We start from the raw sequence: 20,527 nt of genomic DNA, 5'->3' as shown, positions 1-20,527 counted from the left end.
GGCCTTGAAAGCTGTCACAAGCCCCATGTGGCTCCTGACAGCCACAGAAGCTCCAAACCTGGAACCCATCTCACAGTTTCAAAGAGACTGAATAGTCCTCACCTACATCCACAGATGCTACGTCTTCACAAAGAGGAAGGAGAGAGAGAGAGGCTGGAAAAAGAAGCACTACTTGTCTAACTTCTGTCAGCTTTCTATATTCTCTTCAACCTGTCCACCAGCAGAAGTTTTCATTTCTTTCCTTTCTTGAAAATTTTTTGTCTTTCCCCCCCCCCATCATGTGTGACTCTTCCAATGGATTCACAAAACAAAAGGATGAATGCCAACTAATGGAAAGAGATGCCAAAAATAACTTGCTAAGATGAAGCAGGTAAATTGAAAGACTGATGATGCAGCTGGAGCTATCTGCATAGCAAAATACTATAGCTGTTTGACTCTTATAATTAGCCCTTGAAGTTTGAGTTCTTCATTTTAGTATAAAGTTTAGTATAACATCCAAAAGAAGGGAAATTATATTTTACACTATATATTATAGCACTTAGTATAAACCTGGTATATATTACTTGCTGTTAATACACAATATACAAGCCTTCTCTGATCCATTTCCAACAACCGAAAGTGTAACTAGGGCCTTTCTCTCCTCATTAACACCTAAGCACTCTACACTTATTCCAGGTCATCTTTAGGAAGAAAGATCAGTAGAATAGAAAAGAACCATCAAAAAAAAACTTTGTCTATACACCATCAAAGGCAGAAAAAGCATCCCAACGGTCAAAATGAAGAGTCTAAGTGCAGGTTATATTTAATTTCTGAAACATATTTACTCAATTATTGTTAATAATTAAGGCAAAGGATGAATACAAAATCCAATTTACTTGATCTTGCTTCTTTGAGGGGAACATTCCTAGAGCACCTATCCAAATGCAACTATAATTGGGGAAAACAGAAGAATTTTTGCTAACTACTGATCTCTACATTGATTTCTATAATTGTTTACACAGCAGTAGGAATGGCTAATATTTTACACCAACTAGAGCTTGAATTCTAGTTTTTCTTCCAAAGAAAAGCTCATCTGAACTTCACAGCTTTTTTATCCCATTTTCATTCACAACAGTGTCTTGGCCAAGCTAATACCCCTTCACAATAGTTCTGAAGAAAAGACTTATGTTAAAGTGCTGCAGGCTTTTTTTTTTTACTGGGGTTTTTTTGTTTTGTTTTGGTGCTTGTTTGGTTTGGGTTTTTTTTAATATTCAAAGCATTTCTATACCCGTGATGTCATGGGCATGCCTTTTTCCCCATAATAGTCCTTGGCTACTAAAGTGTTCTCAATTTCGTTTCTAATAAAGCTAAACATGAAAGACTGAAATTAGGGGCAAATACAGAACAAATCTAAAGCTACCACATTTCTGCTGTGCAGTGTACAAATAGACTCCAACTACACAGTAAGTTTATTCATTTTTATGCAGATAATGCAGCAGTATAGAAGTATAGGTATGAAGGTTTCAAACTTGGAAATTGCTGTCTTATAAAAACCTATTTGATTTTATATGTCTACCCATAGTTTGCAACACTTCAAATTAAGGCATCAGAAGAAATCCATCCTCAACCAAGACTTTGTGTACTAAGGAAACGTACTTGTGCTTATATTTGAAACTTGTCCTCTATTTAATATCTAATTAACCATTAAACTATTTGTCATTGGTTGAAATGTTACATTCTCCCTAGTCAAAGCATAATTCCAATTTATTGTCATTATACTAACTCTCTCCCCATGTAGATTTCCCAAGGCATTAGACGTCCTAGTTATGAGCTGGAGAACATGCTCCCCAGCACAGGATTTCTACAAAGGCGTTTTAATGCCACCTACAAATCAGACACACATTTTCAATCAAGATAGTACTGCAAAAAAAATCCTTGCTTCAAAATGATTAACGTTTGCTTAAAATTCAAGAACAAATATTTTCAAAATGAGCAGTTGTAAAACATTCTTATCACAGACACAATCACTTGTTAAAAATGCGAGCACAGAATTAAGTTTAAGCAACTGATTCAGAGCCGAAATTAGCCAGATCCAAAACCAGTATTTGTAAAACCTTGCCTATAAACTCTGTCCCAGATTGAAAGGATACTTTCTGAAGCAACACTTTGAACCCCAGTTGCTACTCTCCCTTTCAGTTGTCTCATTATTTTACATAGTTCTGTGACCAATAAGTATCAAAATATTTATAAAACCCCATAGATTTTAGACCAAAAATATTTCCATTTGGTAGCACTAGCCAACTGTCACTTCTGCTTAGGACACAGCATTTATTTTTTGCAGAAACATTGTTGGGTTAGGATATCTTATTATGAAGGGATAATGTGGTATAGAAATGCTTCAAATTTATATAATTTATTTACTTTTGGAAAAACTTGTTTTATCTGGTTTACTACCATACATTCAGATATACATTTCTCTCTCTGAAGAAGAAAAAGTTGAAAGCAATTATTCTAAAAGAAATCTTCGGACAGTATCCTTTTACTGCAGTAGATTTAAAGATTCTTCATATTCCATAAATACTTCATGGGGTATTCTACGAAGAAAACATGCCATTAATTTACCAGCTTTCTAACCCCACAAGCTATTACTAGAGCTATTGCCCATTACACCTAAAACACACAAGGGGAAACAACCAAGTCTACAAGTATTTTTCTTGGAACTACAAGCTCATCATTCTATCAGTTACAAATAAATAAAAAATGAGTCAAGAAATATTAAAGGAGTTCAAAATTTCTCTGTATGCATTATTCATTTTTGATACAGCTGTTATTTCATTGAGATTACTGTAAACAGCTACATGAAGTGATGGCCTGCATGAAGAACCCCACAATCAATATGATAAACTAGATTTACATGTTTTATGTTCCTATAACATAAATTCCTTGGATAATTTAAGTATACAAAGCTGGAAAAGTCTTTCAAGAGCACAGATGCACAGAACTGCAGCTCCCCCAACAGCATATTATAATACAGGCAGTACATATAGAAAATAGCTTTAATAGAGGGCTTGTTATTACTATGGCAACCAGAGCAACTGGTTTCCAAAATGCATAATAGCTCTGTTAGGCACTTCATTAAATTTTTTTTTAAGCAAACACTGCCCTTAATCTTCTCAATGGAACAAAGAGTTCTTCTGAATGCATGCAGAAAACAGGAAATAAAGTCCAATCCAATGTTGTAAATACAGGGTAAGACCTTTTTCAGGACCTTTGCGAGAAAAGAGCAGGAAAGTACATCTTGTCCGCTATTTCACATAGAAAGTTGGAGAAGCAGAAGTAGATGAGGTTGGTGTTAGAAGGTATGAGAAAGCAAGTGAACAGAAAACTAAGAAAACTAAGGCAAAAGGAAGATTAATAAAACTGCTAAGAAAGAATTGCAACAATTGAAGCCAGCAATGTAAGTTATGAAAATAAAGAATAGAGAACAACTATGCCAGCAGAAGATTTTAAACGGCATTATAGTTTTTCATAGTTCTCCTCCAACGTTCAATTTCTGTGCATCATCAACTTTTTTTTACTTTTACATTAAAGCCATTCATTCTCTGACAAACTTTCTAAGTAGAACTAAGGTATCTCTCTATACAGAAATAGAGAAAATAGGAAATACCACTTACAGTACCAGTTAATTAAAGGAGACAAGTTAGCCACTTATTTAGAAATAACAGACAGTATTTATTTCTCCTGTTTGGGGAGAAGACAGAATTTTGCAGTCTGTTGACCAATCACAAGAAAGATCTAGTTTTTAAGTGAACAGCCAAGTAATAATTATTTACTTTTGGACAGTGTCAGCTGTATTCCATCCCTCCAAACTTTTCTTTTTTTTAATAGTCATATGCATTTAGAACACATAATCAATGCATAAATTTACTTATTACAATAGTAAAGCTTCATGTTATTAAGAATAGGCTCCTCCAAAACAGACTTTGAAAAAAAAACAAACAAAAAAACCAACAAAAAAACCACTGTTGCAATATCTACACTGAAAAATGCAGTCTGACACTGGTCCTTCATAGTGAAACTATAATAGAAGAAAGGCACAACTAAAATAACAAGGATTAATAGATACACGTCTAGATTACCAAGCCACAAAATTCATGCAATTATTCACAAGAGCTAGTACTAGAGAGCTTCCCCCATTAACAAAAAAAACCAGTAGGTCTACCTACAATGTCCATTTATTTACCACATAAGAAAAATCAAAGACTTCCTTTCTTTTTATAATTTCCCTCAATATCTTTGGGTTAGAAGGAAAGCTGCTGATAAACTCCATAATGTATGAAATAAAGAAGATCCTGATCCAGCAAAGAATTTCATACGGAATACACCTAACGAGCTACAGTTCTACTCTTGGATCACTTCCTCCATATGCATTCAAATTTGAGCTTGGGAAAGTCAAATAAAAAAGCAGGCAATCTTGCAAAATGAATTAATTGACTTGGTCATCCAAAATTGTTTACAGATTGCCTTTCAACTACTGAATTTGGCTCTTTCTGTTCATATTAATATAGTGCATTCCATGCCGCTTTCAGGCATCTGGTATTTTAGTATTTCCTGCCTCTAAGGAGAGCTAGTGTCTGCCTATCAACTCAGCAAGAAGACTACTAGGACAGTAGTGGATTCCTCCTAAATGTTTCACAGATTTAGAAAGACATGTAACAAGCCTGAATTTCAGTTTGTGGTCAAGCACTAGAGGAGATGGAGAAGCTGAACTTAGCTCACAGTTCACAAAAAAATGAAAAATTGCTAATATGTACCATGAGAAATCCTTTTACACTCATTTTAATTGTCGGCATTAATCAAGAACAAACACCTAGCTGTCAAAGAACCTTATCTATACCTAAACTGAAAACAGTATTTCCAATACAATCATTGGAGTTAAGATTCGATTAAAACAAAAAGAGCTTTTTTTTTTTTAAAACATTCAAGACAGGTTTTAAAAGCTTTTCCCTAATTTCCCATCTCTATTACATCAAATTCCTGTAAAAGGTTAGCCCATAACCTCTAATCCACATAAGGTTTTCTCAGTTAATGCAAACATGCACTACATCTCCAGCGTAGTTGTCCATTATTACTAAGACACAGGTGAGGGCATGTATAACCAATAATCTGTATCAGGAAGGCAGCAGTGAAGTATGCTCCACTGTGATTACTTTCCCAGGCAATAACTGCTTTACATATATTTTTATATCCATCTTCCAGTTCTGGACTTCTTGCTAATGAAGTAACTAACTATAACTTACATTTCTATTTTTTTTAGTAGTGGAAGAGATGGTGGCAAGAAAACATACAGGATGAATTACACTTCCTTGAGCCTTGGTAAACTGACTCATAAGCAGAATGTACCACTCATTACAAGATGTAAATTGCTAATCTTGATGTTCAAAAGCTTCAGGGCCCACAAAAAGTTCAAAGTTCTCAAAAGCCTTGTTGGTGCCATTCCTCATAAGTTCCTCCCCTGCTGTGTCATCTGCACAATGTTGTGGGAAGCAGGCAAGGCTGGTCCCTCGGAGAGTCTGTGACTACCACAAGCAACACTGAACTTCACACCCAAGTCTCTTTTACTATGATAATGCAATTTTACATAGTGCCCGTGTAAGTTCAGCTTTCATGATGCTATCCGGAAAGAAAGGGAGACAGGGAGACAGCACACTGAAGAAAAATAATTTTAAAAAAACACAAACACAAAAAAAAATCCTACAGGAATACTTCATCATATAGTACCTTTCTTTCTCCCAGCTCATCCAGAGTAAAACATCCCTCTGAATCATTTTGTCCACCACATGGCTCAGGCTTAAATATGATTTTTGAACACCTGATCACCAATCAATACCATGAGAAGTATATGATCTCCTAAAAACTCGGCTAAAAGTTCAACTGACATGAAAAAACTTTTAATTAATGAGTTTTGCAATTTGTAGTAGAATGCTAATTACCTTTTTTTTTTTTTCTCAATGATCAGTTAGTGGTAACTACCAAGGTAATCTTGCGTGTACACAGGAATTTGAATGATAATTCTGGGATTATTTTTTGTTGTTGTTAAACAGTAACCCCTTCGCATCAGCTGAACTTATGGTCCCACTGCAATGCTCTACATCCAAACCCATTTGGAAACAGAATTAGTACAGAACTCCACTCTTGCTGAAAGGAATCTACTGCCATGAATATAACATGGGAGTTTTAAAGACTGTGCTAAGAGCACATTTCTTTTTGAGTGGTGTTCAGATCAACGGTTTAAACCTAGAATGCTCTCTGTGAAATTCAGCACAAAAAGAAACAGTTTTACTCTCTGTGCCATGCTGCTGCAATTGATATGAACAAAAATCAGGTAAGAGACCCTCGATTTATAGGCAAGTATTTCCTGAAAGAAGTCCAGAACCTTAGAACTAGGGCTCTCCTGTGGAGTCCACAATGTCCCATATCTGTTCATTAATTGAGTCATAGCTGAATACCAAAGCTCCTGACAAAAAAAAACCAAAAACAAAAAAAGGCAAAGATTTAGGGTACAGGCTCATTTTTGAGAACTGAGAAAAGGGGAAGACTATTGTTAATAGGATCTGCAGCTGTTCAGTCTTGGTTGTTCCCCCCACCCCCACCCACCCCCAGTAAAAACTTAATTCAATGATAGGTAGTGTTCAGAACATGGAACAGGAAGGAGTCTTTGCTCAAGTCAAAATTAACAAATCCTTGCTAAAAGAAAACAATGCAAATCTACATTTCTTTCCTACTTGAAAGTATTGATTCCAACTACAATTCTTCTGTAAGGCCTTTAATACAGTCCCCCACAACATTCTTCCCACTAAATTAGAGACATACGAGTTCGATGGGTGGACTGTTAGATGGGTAAGGAATTGGCTGAAGGGCCATGTCCAAAGAACTACAGTCAAGGGCTCAATTCTGAGTGCAAATCAGTAACAAGTGGTGTCCATCAAGGGTCCACACTGCGACCAACATTATTTAATATCTTCATCAACTAAATGGACAACAGGATCAAGTGCACCCTCAGTAAATTTCAGATGACACCAAGGCAAGTGGTGCAATTGATTCACTAGAGGGAAGGGATGGCATCCAGAGGGACCTTGATAGGCTTGAGGAGTGCACGCAGGCAAACCTCATGAAGTTCAACATGGCCAGGTGTAAAGTCCTGCACCTGAGTTGGGACAATCACGAGTATCGGCACAGGTTGGGGGATGAGTGGATTGACAGCAGTCCTAAATTACTACATTAATTATTTTAACTGGTATTTTGAATGCTAGGAAATAGGGGTGTAAAAGCAGAACCGTAAAAAAAAAAACACAAAACACTGAAAACCTGAGATCAGAGAAGGTACAGAAAACAGAGAGGGAAAATTGGAAGAAAATAAAAAGTTCATTAAAAAAAAGTTTAAAGACTGATCAAATACAGAGCAAACCAGTTAAAAATGTCAACGCTTATGTAATGCAATGATTACTATGTCAGTCAAATATTTTTACAAAAGAAGATAAATACATCCACAGGAGACAAACTATGCAAAATCCTCTCAAAATTGTTTCAAGAACCTATCACCACCTAGTTACAATTAAAAATAATAAATTAATACCTTTAAATTGAAATATCCCACTAAAACAGTAATCAGAATAAATGCTGATTATGATCTGAAACCACAAGTTATGAGACCAAGCCATAGAAAATAGGAAGACAAAATACTAATTCTGCAAAAAAGCAATTAATATATGGAATCATTTATGGATATTTTGCACTGATTTCTTTCATAAGACTTCTTTTTAATTAAAAAAAAAAAATGTTCCAAAGCCTACTGGTACAGTACTGACCTTTTTTTATTAGTCTTGTTTATTAGTTGAAAAGGCAAGCATGTTTTGCAGATTATGTAACTAGAACAGAAGAGGAATCAGAGAGGACAGCTTTTGGTGATAATAGTTTGAAAAGATAGATATGACTATTAGCATGTCACATGAAGCAGCAGTAGCACATGTTCACTTTATACCATATATCAACGAACTGGAAGAAGAATAAGCACTCATGTGATCAATTCCAGATAATTCAAAACTGCAGGGGGCAATAAAATTCAAATTTATATGGATGGACTAGGAGCATAGAGAGAAATCACTATGCAGTTCAGTGCAGATAAATTAATGAAGCTGGGAACAAAATTAATCACATTCATTTCAATTAATACATTTTGTAAAGTTATTGAAAATTTTCCATAATATCAGTTTGGCGAACAGTTTTAAAGGACATAACAGATTGCTGTTACAGACTACTGTGTTTATGAACCATAAATAAAAAACAATTACTATGTTTAATAAGGTTTAATATACATCTAGAATGTATAAACAACTGTAAGCACAAATAGCAAAATCCTACTTTGCAAGCTGCTGCAGCAATACGGGTGACCACTGTGATGGGAAAAAAAGACACATCTAATAAGTTTTCTTTGTAAGTTTCATTGCTGGAGGACCACCCTAGAATTCTTTTATTATAGTACACAGAGGCAACCAGTTACTGTTATGAGATAATCTGAGATTACACAATTTGTAATCCTGTAAAATTATGGAATTAATTTTTGCTATCAGATTAATTAAAGGCTCAGCTATTCTTTATATGTTCTGTGAAGACTTCACAACATTATCTACTACTTCTGTAGCAAAGGACTGGCTAAGGAGAGAGTACCCCACTCAGCAGCTTGTAGTGCTCTCTGCAAAAGTTTTCTTTTTAGAGATTTTGTTAGTATGAGTACGAGAAATAGGTGAGTTTAAAAAAAAGTGCAATGAAACAGAGCTTTTGAAGGCAAATATAGGATACAGCAATATAAGTAAATTTAAGATAGGAAGCCTTTACCATTTCCATGGGTGCTCTTATAGGGCATTCTATTATTTTTACCAAGGTAGTATGCTAAAACTTCAATATGTTATTTTGTTCAACTTGGAATACGTTGTGACTAAGTAGAAAGAAAAGTCACCTTAACACGCAGAACAACTTTACATCTTAAGAAATAAGATGTTTTGTCTTTGAAAATTTTGATAAGATGCTATGTTGCATAACAGTAGCATTACAATGTTATGAAGCTTTATTAAATCAAGAGAACACAGTATACTAAGCTTACCATTGGTGGTTGTTTGATTTAAACATACATGTTTCTGACATCCAATTACATACTCATTAGCTACATGTGTGTAAAAAAGCAGAAAATTAGTTGAAGATAAAGAGGGAGTTAAGGAAGTGCTTTAATAGGCTGTTCTTTAAATTGATATTACAAAACCCATCATATATCTGCTATGCTGAGGTTACAACTTGTTTGTTGTTTTAAGTCAGTATGATTTTATCAACAGTTTGCTTACATTGTGTATGCATAGTAAACAGCTCCCTAAGACATTGTACAAGGCTACTTAAAAACACAAGTCTAACAAATTTAATAGAATTAAACTTAAATTGGAAACCAGACAGACATAACAGCACTGTCCCTCTCAAATATGTAAACAGTGGTCTGTTGATAAAAAGAGATATTTCTTCTCAGAGACACTCCCTACGCTGCTTTGTTCAAGTCCCATCCCCTTGCTGCCTCTTAAAGCGACCAATTGTTTGCAGAAGATTCTGCAAGCACAGAGTCCATCTTCATTCAGTAACGCAAGGTCCATTACAAGGAAAGACAGGGCCTGAAATGAAGTAAATCTACATCAAATTGACTGCAAGGCAAGCATAAGCACAGGTTGATTGCACAAAACAACTAGCATAAATTGTTCTCGCTGAATAACCTGGCGTGCAGTAACAGGAGTAGGAGGCTATGCAGACACATAGGCCCTACAATCTACTCTGCAGTTGTCTACTAAACACAGTTGTACTGCTTTCTCCAGTTCTATCCTGCTTCCTCAATTTGCACCCAGTATACCTCAATATGATCTAACGGACAGCAGTCAGACCTCAAGTTCTTCTCCAACCAAAACTGTTTCTGACAACAGGCTCCTTCTACTAGCCCACATTTCTTGCCATAACATGGTTCAGCTTGTTTAGCAGCTTTCATTCTCTAATTTTAACTTTGTGAGATTATCTCACCATTCTTTGTTTTATATTACTGCTTGAAGGTATATTGTCAGGGCTCTTGAATTCTTCTCTTCTGCAGCACATACCATATACCTAGAAGTAACATTTCTATAGGAACTGAGGGTTTTTCTCATATAGCTAACTACTCTTGACATCCAACTCACATTACACTTTCCCCATTTATATTAGAGGTAATAACAGCATAGCAACAGTCAAATAAAAAGTGCCAAATGGAAATAAGGCATATTATTTGCATCTGTTTATCACGCAAACAACAAAAATGCCTGCAGGACAGAGAAGTAAAGCATGTTAGGAGGGCTTAAGGGAAGACTCAGAACAACTACAAGGGCAATTACAAATTACAAGAGCAAGTTTATTAGTTCAGCTCTACAAAATATTAAAAATGAGTTAAGGGCACTTTTGAGCCATGGAAATAACCATTATTTATGAATAAAGAGCCTAAGTAACCTAAAAGTATTAATTCTTTTATATTCTGAGAATTCTAGGGTGGGGTTTTTTTCTTCCTTTCCTAGTTCATGTTCTTAGATTGTGCCTCACTCTAATAACTAATTGTGTGTATAAGCATCTGCTGGATAAAACTGAACACAGAAACTTTGAAAGTGACTCTGTCATGATATATTTATGTAATATTTACCAGTGGATTCATATCTGAATAGCAGTCTATACCTGGTATATTATTTTGCTCAGTGTATAACTTGATGGGGTTGATAGAAATATGTGGGTTCTACAACTTCACAGTATCCAACCTATGGACCAAACCCAAGTCCAAAATATATAAGTGGACTTCAATAGCTAAAATAATCTTCACTTACAAATTTATATGCATAATCCATCTTTTTGAGAGTTTTCTTGTGAAAGAACACGCTCTTTCACAACCTCTTGTTGACATACAAGACTAACATTGCATTTTACACTGCCTTTATAGGATAATGATTATTCAAGTGTGACTGAAAGGATTTCAAGGTCATTTGTATTAATTTGTGTTCTTAGTCTATGTTGATTTCTTACATTATGATAAAAGAGAAGCCTCGAGTTGAAAATGCGCATGACATTGTTTCAGTTCCACAGATTAACTTATTTTCATATTGCTTTGAAAGGATTCATTGCATAATCTCGTTCACCAATATGCAAAACTATATCAAAAAAACAAAGTCAACAGAAATACTTTACTTCCAAGTAACTACTACTTCCAAGCAAAACCAACACTATTAGATGCAGAAATGAACAGAAATATTCGCTAAAATGTCTCCAAGACAACTATTCACTAATTCAATTCATCATGACAAACAAAACCCAACTATCTGTGGATCTAACACAATACAAAGACCCACACATATCACAACATCACACACACATACACACAAAGAAAATGAGCCAGCTGCAACAGAATAGCTACCTGTGCCTTCATTACTCATTATAAATCTTAGCTTGGAGCCTGTAACCTAGTTCTACCTTAGTCCATTTACATTATTACTCTGAAGAAAAAAAAAACAAAACAAACCACCACACACAATAACAACAAAACCAAACCACCACACACAACCCACAACAGTTTGCCAGGCTACTACTGTCATTATAAATCAAGAATCCTTTTTAAACATAGAATTCATTGTAACAGGGAGCTAAGCCAAACATCTCCCAAAAATGCATACATACATGCACACACCGGATTCTGATGAACTGTACGTGTGGTCATATGCATATACATGTTTGCATATGTATATATGCATACACACCCTTTCCCTAATATATACATATAATGTAGTCCAAGCTCTACCATCACATATGGCCTACTACCAACAGCTTCATGATCATCAAGAGTTTGCGTTTCATCAATAAAGAGTTATTTTCTTTCACTAAGAAATATCTATAAATAATACACAATTTATTAGGAAATGCTACTGGATATATCCCAGGTACAGAAGTCAAAAAGTTTGTAACGAAAAATCAAAACTGGACTTCTAATTCACACAACTTCAAATTCTGTACTCATTACAGTTTGTACAGCAAGAGAAAGGACAAGCTTCCTATAAACAGACATAGAAAAGGCATTATTTAGTGATATCTACAAGAAAGAATATTGAGAGCTTATTAGATATTTTCACATTTTAATAATATCAAGAGAAATATATTCAAATTTCATATTTCTATGTATATTTCTGTGTAAGATTTAGAAAGTTCGATAGGGAAAAAAAAACAGGTTTAAGTAACATTGACTAAGCCCGCGTCACAGTCAGGGTGACTGCACTCCTGATAAGTGTGGAAATTTTCTTTCACTCCCTTCCAAAATCTCTTACTCAAACCCCTAAATTGCATCTACTGGGAAAATATTCTTATCTAATTAGACAGCAAAAGTGAAATGCATAGATATAAATTAAACTTTGTCTTCCCTCTGACTTTATAACCTTACATAACAAAGATTTCAACGTTACAGCATTCTTAAAACTTGTGAGTTTTCGTGTCTGTCACAATCACATAGCTCATAACATCTGTTGGATCAAAGGGAGAAAAAGTGATATCTGATTACCACTTTCAAGCTTACATAAAACATGTAATTTGTTTTGACACCTCAGAGTTTATTCACAGTTGCATTTTCTAAGAATGTCCTATAACTCACTGAAGTGTTAAGTTTCATCTAGCTAGTATTGTTTCTGTAGTTCTACTTTGCTAGCATATAGCACAATAAGACACAGCGCAGAAAGAAAGAAAAAAAGCCACAACTTGGACTACATTATATTGAAGAAGTCTCATGACAACTACAAGGCAGAAAAGCATCAATTCAAGAACTCCAAACATGCAGTTTCTACTTCCTTCCATAAGGGTTTCCTGTAGATATCTTCCAGAATGGTTTAACTAGAAGTCATTTTATCAGTTATTGACATAAACTCCTACTTCTAAGTAACCAGCCAAGTTCTCCAAATGTAGTGTACTATTTATACTCGCTCCAGATTTTCACTCGGGATACAAAGCCATTTGATTCTGTGATACCCTCTCAGCACTTGTATTTACTATTCAGCAGTTACAATCCAGGGCACAAAAGGAACAGTCAAGTTATCTGACAATATATTTGTTTTCACATTAACATGTCAGCATTCACAGATGAGACATGGAACTACTGTATCAGTCTGTGAACATGAGGAATGCTCACCGAGTAGACAAGGAGTAATACTTTCACGTCTCATCATTTTTCACATTCATATTTCTAAGCGTGCAATCATTCTTGTATTCCATGCTGTTTCACTATCAGGCATTAACACTAAGCACAGCTAATTATACTTTGGGTTTTTTCTCCAGAGATAGTCCAGTAGGAATAAATAATACGAGAAAGAAAAGAACTAGAAGCCATCTAACACCTTAAGTATTAGTAGGATGTATGCAAACTGCATATTACAAGCATGAATACTACAAGCATTCAATTCTATTCTTTCTTTTCCAAGTTCAGCTCTAAATGTTGAAAAGATTAGATCCTAACCAAACCATCAGGCAGAACAGTACAACAAACAGGAAAATTTTATAGTTAAAGAAGAATTTAGTGTAATTCATAGCTTCTATAAGAAATACTCACCAAGATCTGTATTGGGGCCAGCAAGTAGCTGCTTAAATTTGTCTAATCGGGATGCTTCTCTTTCAGTTAATGCAGGAGTAACTGAGGTATTATAGTCTGCCATTCCACTCACCAAGGGAGGTGTGGAAGTTTGTGGCAGGGACTGTGATCTCTGCATGGAAGAATTTTCACTAGCATTATCTGAAGGGAAAAAGAAGCATAACGGTTAGCCTCAGCTAGCGTGAAGGCTACTAACAACTTGAATTTAATTTGTAAATTTAAAACAGAATTATGTTTTGGAGAAATGTAAACTCAAGTTTGGACTTCAAATTCCTCTTCCAAGCAGTATTCCACAATTAAAACACATCAATTAGAGGACATACTAACAGCAAGGCTAATTGATTTCTAACACCTCTGTGCTACTGAAAGCTGTTTCTATCCCCCTCACCATTCTAAAGAAGAAGAAAAAAAAAAAAACACAAACAAAAAAAAAAACGGGAAATCATTGCAGTTGGTTACTTTAAAGTTTATACATAAAACATGGCATGGTTTTCTCCAGTTTTTCAAGATACTTTATACAGTAGCATTTTAATAACAATTTTTCACAATAGTAGGAATACTATTAATTGCATACATCATGGTGCAGTTAACCATTAAAATACATTCAACAGTGCAAGTTCCTTCCAAAATTGAGGATTTATTAAGGCTGCAAACAAAAAAGTTTAATTATTCTTCCTTCACCCATGTGTTTCTCACACACATGCTTTACGGTTTAGTATAGCATGCAGTATCTCCCTCAGATAAATCAATACTGATTAGTAATATTTTCCTGTGGTATTAAGAAAAGGTTAGGAAGCGGTTAATGTCTTAAATGGCAAATATTATAGCTCTCCTCATTTGATTTTCAAGATCTTTTTCATACCTGATGAACTCGATGTATGACCTTCACTGACTGATTTAACAAGCCTATTATCACCACATGCAACTGAAGACAGCTCTGCAGATTCTACTTGTTTCTCTTCCTGTAAATGTTCTTCCTGAAATTTATGCTGTTCTTGTAGCTTGCTGTGATTCTGAATTACTTGGTGAGCTGTTTCCATGACCACTTCTGTATTTAAGTTTTCAGCAGCTATTGCTAAGAGTTCATCATCATCATCCCCAAGATCCCAAGCATCACTTGTGTTACTTTCAAATTCTTGGAAAGTGCTGACTTTCTTTAGTTTCACTGGAGTTGTAGGTGGCTTTGAACCTGGTTTTATCAAACTGTTCAAAAATAAATAAAACGGTATTTAGAGAACTCGCAATGGAGTAAGCAAAACACTATGGAGAGGGCCGAAAAGCCCAAAAGTCCATGCTTAACATTATATAGGTAGCAAATATTTATCTCCCTCCACTCATGTTACTGCTACATCTGCCCACGATAACATACAGCCGAATATGTCTGAGAACTGCAGCAGGTAAAAACTGACTCTTCTTGACTTTGAATAGAAGCTGAACAAGTCCTTCCTTCTCTTGTCTTAAAAAAAATAAAACAAAAACAAATAAACAAAAAAAGACCAACCCCAAAGTCAAATAAAAGGAATAATACTAGAATAATTTACAAGATAGACAGAACACACTGCACTTCTCTTGCTTCATGAACTTCTGTAGAGATTTCAGGCCTTTCAATGCAATTGTTGCTTAACAACACAGGAGCAGTAATCAAGTAATCAGGTCTACTCCTAAGTCATTATAAGCAATCACGTAATACAATCACTGCCATAAACACATCAAGTCTCACCTTAAAACTCATTAAATCTATCATTCCTCCCCATTCAGGCATTCCAGCACAAACTTGCTTCAGAACTTTGCTCTTCTCATAAGCAGGTTACTTACTCTATTTACTAGTCTAAGTGTACCCCTAAGAGTACTTTTGTCCCTCTGTCAACACGCAGTATAAGAGAGATGAACCAAGTATCCCTCCCCAGCTTGGCACTTGTTCTTACTTACAGTAATGCAAAGCAATCATGCCTCCCTTCAGATTTCAGCTAAATAAGGCATAAAGTTGAGAGAGTTTCCCACTGCTCTCAAAAGAAAAAGAAAGTTAATGCCATTAACTTCATTGTCCTTTCTGACCATCCCTGTCTTTCTGCCTGTGCCAGTTTACCTTTTTTGTGTTAAGACAAGGCAGCCAGAATTGGAAATCAGAAAAAGTTCTCGCACAGTCTTCATACAATGTTAGTAATGTTTATGTTATGCATCACAGGGAATATCTTTCCTAACAGGTGCTACAACACTGACACTTTGGCCAAACTTGTCATCATTGTTTAAAATAGCAAGGTCTTTCTCCTCTTCTGTCATCATATCAAGCAATAAGCTTCTACTTTTTGTCTCTCTGTATAACTCCACATTTTGGACCAATTCATCCCATTCCTTTTTCTTCAGTCCTCAAGGGCACATATTTCAATTGCCTTCAACTCTGCATCATCTGAAAATTAACTAGCACATGTTTACTTCTTGTGCCACTTCAAACCAGCCCTTGAAAAAAGCTATTAGAAAAGTATGACCTCCTTCCAAGCCAATACTTTTCCTTCTAACATTATCTTTTGCCCTTACCACTTTGGGCCATTCATTTCATTGGTCATATAATTTTCCCAAAATTCTCACATACACCAACATTTTAACCGCAATGCTGGTTTCAAAGGAGCTGTGAAATCTACCAATAAACGAGAAAAAATTTTGCCCTTGACAAAGCTTAAAACAAACTGCCTTAAAAAAAAAAAAGACAATAAAGCAAAATATAAAAAGCAGAAGCTGTCAGAATGCAGCATTTTGCTAAACACCTCAGCCATAAGGAGATGAAAATCATTCACTTGCATTAATTCTGAGTTATCAGCATGCAATTTATTTGGTTACTAAAAGTGTTTAACATAATGTTGCCATTTTCATGTATATTATGTTCTTATATCAAATAATCATCATCTAAGATAATAAACTTTTGAATCGCTGTAAAATCTATTCTACCTACTGTCTTCTCACTCACAAGCAAAACGCCCACCTTTGCCTCAAAACGATCTGCACCACAACCTGACTCTTTCCTTTTATAGATAGACAAATGAAGCCAGTCCATCAACAGAGACGCATGAAGGAAAGCTGCTTACACCTGAATTGGAAACTTCATCTGCTAAATTAAGATTAATATTTACCACACAATGTCCAATTTATAAGGCACTGCAAACAGATAAAAAAAGTTGGCAATCTATGTTACTTAAGAACTGAACAGCTCATTTGTTGCTCCCAATATGGTAAGTACCAGGAAGTCACAAAAGAGAAGTTCAAACAGAGAAGTCAAGATTATAACAAAAACTGAAAAAGGAAGACTAACAACAAACTTTATAGCTGACGGGGAAGAAAAAGAGGAGAGAAGGCAGAGGAGATCCAAATTACCCGGAATATTTAAAAATTAGGTTAACTTACGTTCCATGCAATAATGGATCAAAAGGCGGATGCTGAGCTCCATACACATGTTGAATACTAAAGGAAAAGAAAGAGAGTTATTACAAAAATAATAAAACATTTGGGGGTTTTCTGTGTATTAAGTAAATAGTCAATAATAAATAGAACTGAAACGTTCCAAGTGTTTTCCATTTCAAAGAACCCCACATACCACTAAAAATAACAAAGCTGAAATTGAAAGGTATACTAAAAAGTAACTTAATAAAAATCAGAGATTTGCCAAACGGGAACTCTTTTTGAGGCCTAGACTAACTTAGGCCGACTTATTTTTCTGACCAGGAATTAAAACAAGGAAAAAAGTTAACTCCACAATAAGAATCTACACTGCTTTTAAATTCTCTCTCTCTTCTGATTTATCATTTATTCATTTATCTCTTGCAAAAAAAAAAAAATTCTCAAAGAAATGTCTGTAAAGATTTAATCTTTTATATACCCTTGTCACCCAAAATCCATCCAGTCAATTCTTAACCATTACTAAAGTACAAGGCTGATAAATTTAAAGACAAATGCAAAAGATGGCATGTTAGAGAATAAAAGCCATGGGAGTACTAAAACCAAACGCTTTGAAATAAATAAGCTTCCAAAGACAGACTTGTTCACTACAATCTCTAACATTACAAAATAGCATGTTACTGTGTGAATAATAAAACTCTACAAACTAAAACTTAATTTCCTCCCAGTTTTCAGCTATAAAATTATTTCATAAGTAAAAAAACTCCACAGAAAATACATCAAGATTTACATGTGGCTTCATGATGGAAACTATTACTACAAAACACTCTGATTGTAAGAGGAGCAAATCATACACAATATTAACATCTGCCTAAGCCTGGACTAAAAACCACAGAAAAGGAAACAAACATGCCCTCCTGACAAATCAAAACCAATCTCCAGACCATAAATATAAATAAGTCCAACCTTAGTAAACCTGAGATAGAACCAAGCCAAAAAGACTGTAGTCATAACAAATTTCAAGAGAGGCTTAGACTTATACTACAGGGGCAGTATTAACAGTAGCGAAATTAGCCCTAGAGATGACTGAGAGTGGTGGTTTATAAACTCTATTGATATTTATGTGATTCCATGCAAATCAAAACAACAGTCCACCACCTGCCTTTCTACACGACTGTACACTATATACTCCATGGTCAAGTCTCTGCGCTCCCATGAGGGTCAGTTGTCACCTTCTATTTTGGCATACAGACAGAATCTGCCTTTTCCTTCAGACGCTCTATGAATGACCATGATGGAAATCCACCCAAATATAAAGCAACAATGCTCTCCACACCATAAAAAAAAAAAAAAAAAACCCAACAAACACCACACATTCTCCAGTGTCCTCCTTTTTCCATATGCCTGCAGTTGCCTGCAACTATTCAGAGACCCTGTGTAATCAAGGAAGGTCAAAAGTGTTTTACTCCCAAAGGAATCAGCAAAGTTACAAAATAAGTTCTGAGAGACAAGAACAGTTAGACTGAAAGAGTTAGTTTATAATCAGAGAAACAAAACCACTACCGGTTAGTGCTTATGGGTAACTGAGAGTGAAAGAAGTTAAATGAGCGGTATTATTTTGCTGAATTCAGGTAAATGGTATGAAGTATAGAGTTACTGTTCTCTGAGAACCAAGAACACTAATCATTCTTACAAAAAGAACACACAAAACCAAATTACTGTGAGAACACTGTAGGGATGGAAACAGAAAATGGTATTGTTAAATAAACACCTGAACATGTGTTCCCCGCCTGATGTAATGGTTAAGGAGTTAATGTGACTTTGGGGATCTATTACCTGGAAAAATTTGATTGGGAGAACATGTTCGTAGCTCTTAATGATACAATGACTGGGTCTGCTGTTCACACTTCAGGAAGAAAGCTGAGAAATTGTTGGTATTTTGAAATATCAAGCAAAAACTAAAATATGGCTATATGCCTGTAAAGTGCAGCCTCCTGGGTAGTACTTCAAGATGTTGTAACTCGTATCAAGTCACAAAACATCACAACTTGTATCATTGCTAAGAGCCACAAACAGGTTCTCCGACTCAACATTTTCCAGGGAACACATCCCTAAAACCAGGTGAACCATTCCGACCACGACATCGGGCTGGGAACGCGCGTGCAGACAGTTATTTAACGACTCTTCTGATACGAGTTATAACCAAGGCTTCCTGAGACCACCCGCGATCTGCGATCGGGTAAGCGGAGGCGCCCAAGGCTGAAACGCTCCCGGCACTGAGCTGACGGCAGACGCGAGGGCGGGACGGAGCCTCCCAGCTACGAGCAGCGACCGGCCGGACACGCTCCTCCCGCAGGGCACAGGACCTACGGGGACCCGCTGGACCCCGCGGCCGAGGCGACGGAACACGGCGCTGGGGAGACGAGGAAGCGGGACGAGCCCCGCGGCGGCGGCAGCAGCCGGGCTGGGCAGACCCGCTCCCCCGCGGCCCGGCACCCCCGGGCTGGAGGCTCGCCCCGCCGCCCGGTGCTCCAGCTGGCGGCGGGACGGGCCCGCGCCCGCCGGGCAGAGCCTCCGCCCGCGGGCCCCGGCCTTCCTGCGGGCCCTCTCACCTGCCCGGCACCTTCGCGCCGCTCCGCTTCCAGAACTGCTTCCTGCCCGCGTCGCTCGCCATGGCGGCCGTCACCTCATCCCCCTCCCCGCCGCCGCGGCACGGCACGGCGCGCGGCCCCGACCCGCTCCCTCAGGCTTCACTCGCCCCCATTCCCTCGCACAGGAACGGGACTGAGCGCCGCCATCTTGGGACCAGGAAACAACCCCGCTCCTCATTCGCCTCCCGAGGCGGCCCAGAGGCTTCGGCCAACCAGAAGTGAGAGTGCTGCCGGGTGGGTCAGGTTGGGCCAATCGCAGCGTAGGGCGGCGGGTGGGGCGGGTCCTTGGGACAGCGCCTGCCGCGGTGGCGGCTCGGTCCGCCCCTCCCGTCACGGAGGCAGCGGCCGGCCTCGCCCGCTTGGGGAGGCCGACGTGGGCTGGGCAGAGAGGCGGCGAGAAAGCAGCTGGCAGCGGCCGTGCCCGGCGCCGGGAGCCTCGGCCGGGTCCTGTCGCTGCTGTGTGAACCCAGGCCGAGGCCGCCGGCGCCAGGGAGCCTCTCCCGTCCCGTCCCGTCCCTTCCCTTCCCTTCCCATCCTTCCCGTCCCGTCCCGTCCCTCCCCTGGCCTTGTCGTGCTGTGTGAGGTACCAGCCTGCAACGGTACAGAGACTCACTCTTGGTTCCTATCTGTGATTAACTAAAGCATTCCTATAAAGTCGGGCTTTACTTCGTGGCACTCCGAGTATGATGTTGTCAGGTTTTAATCCTTTTTGATTTAACCATAAAGAGTAATTCAGAGTACTCTCCAGGGAGACATGCAAAACTTGCCATGTCAATGGAAGGAGACATCA

At 37.4% G+C, this 20,527-nt stretch overlaps 1 protein-coding gene across 5 annotated transcripts in view; it reads right to left on the bottom strand.

Moving 5' to 3' along the window:
* Positions 1 to 19,894, bottom strand: part of TBC1D22A (TBC1 domain family member 22A) — a 189,686-nt gene extending 169,792 nt beyond the window's left edge. For all 5 annotated transcript variants that reach the window (XM_049813947.1, XM_049813948.1, XM_049813951.1 and 2 more), the window contains exons 1-4: positions 19,699 to 19,894; positions 17,096 to 17,152; positions 14,562 to 14,902; positions 13,661 to 13,840 (exon numbers count right to left, since the gene is read on the bottom strand). In XM_049813947.1, coding sequence (XP_049669904.1) covers positions 13,661 to 13,840; positions 14,562 to 14,902; positions 17,096 to 17,152; positions 19,699 to 19,760 — 640 coding nt within the window. In that variant the 5' untranslated portion in view covers positions 19,761 to 19,894. The remainder of the gene's footprint in view (positions 1 to 13,660; positions 13,841 to 14,561; positions 14,903 to 17,095; positions 17,153 to 19,698) is intronic.
* Between the last annotated feature and the right edge of the window lie 633 nt (positions 19,895 to 20,527).

Source organism: Accipiter gentilis, chromosome 11, assembly GCF_929443795.1.
Source record: "Accipiter gentilis chromosome 11, bAccGen1.1, whole genome shotgun sequence".
In the NCBI taxonomy this organism is placed as follows: Eukaryota; Metazoa; Chordata; class Aves; order Accipitriformes; family Accipitridae; genus Astur; species Astur gentilis.
This window is presented reverse-complemented; position numbering and strand designations above follow the sequence as displayed.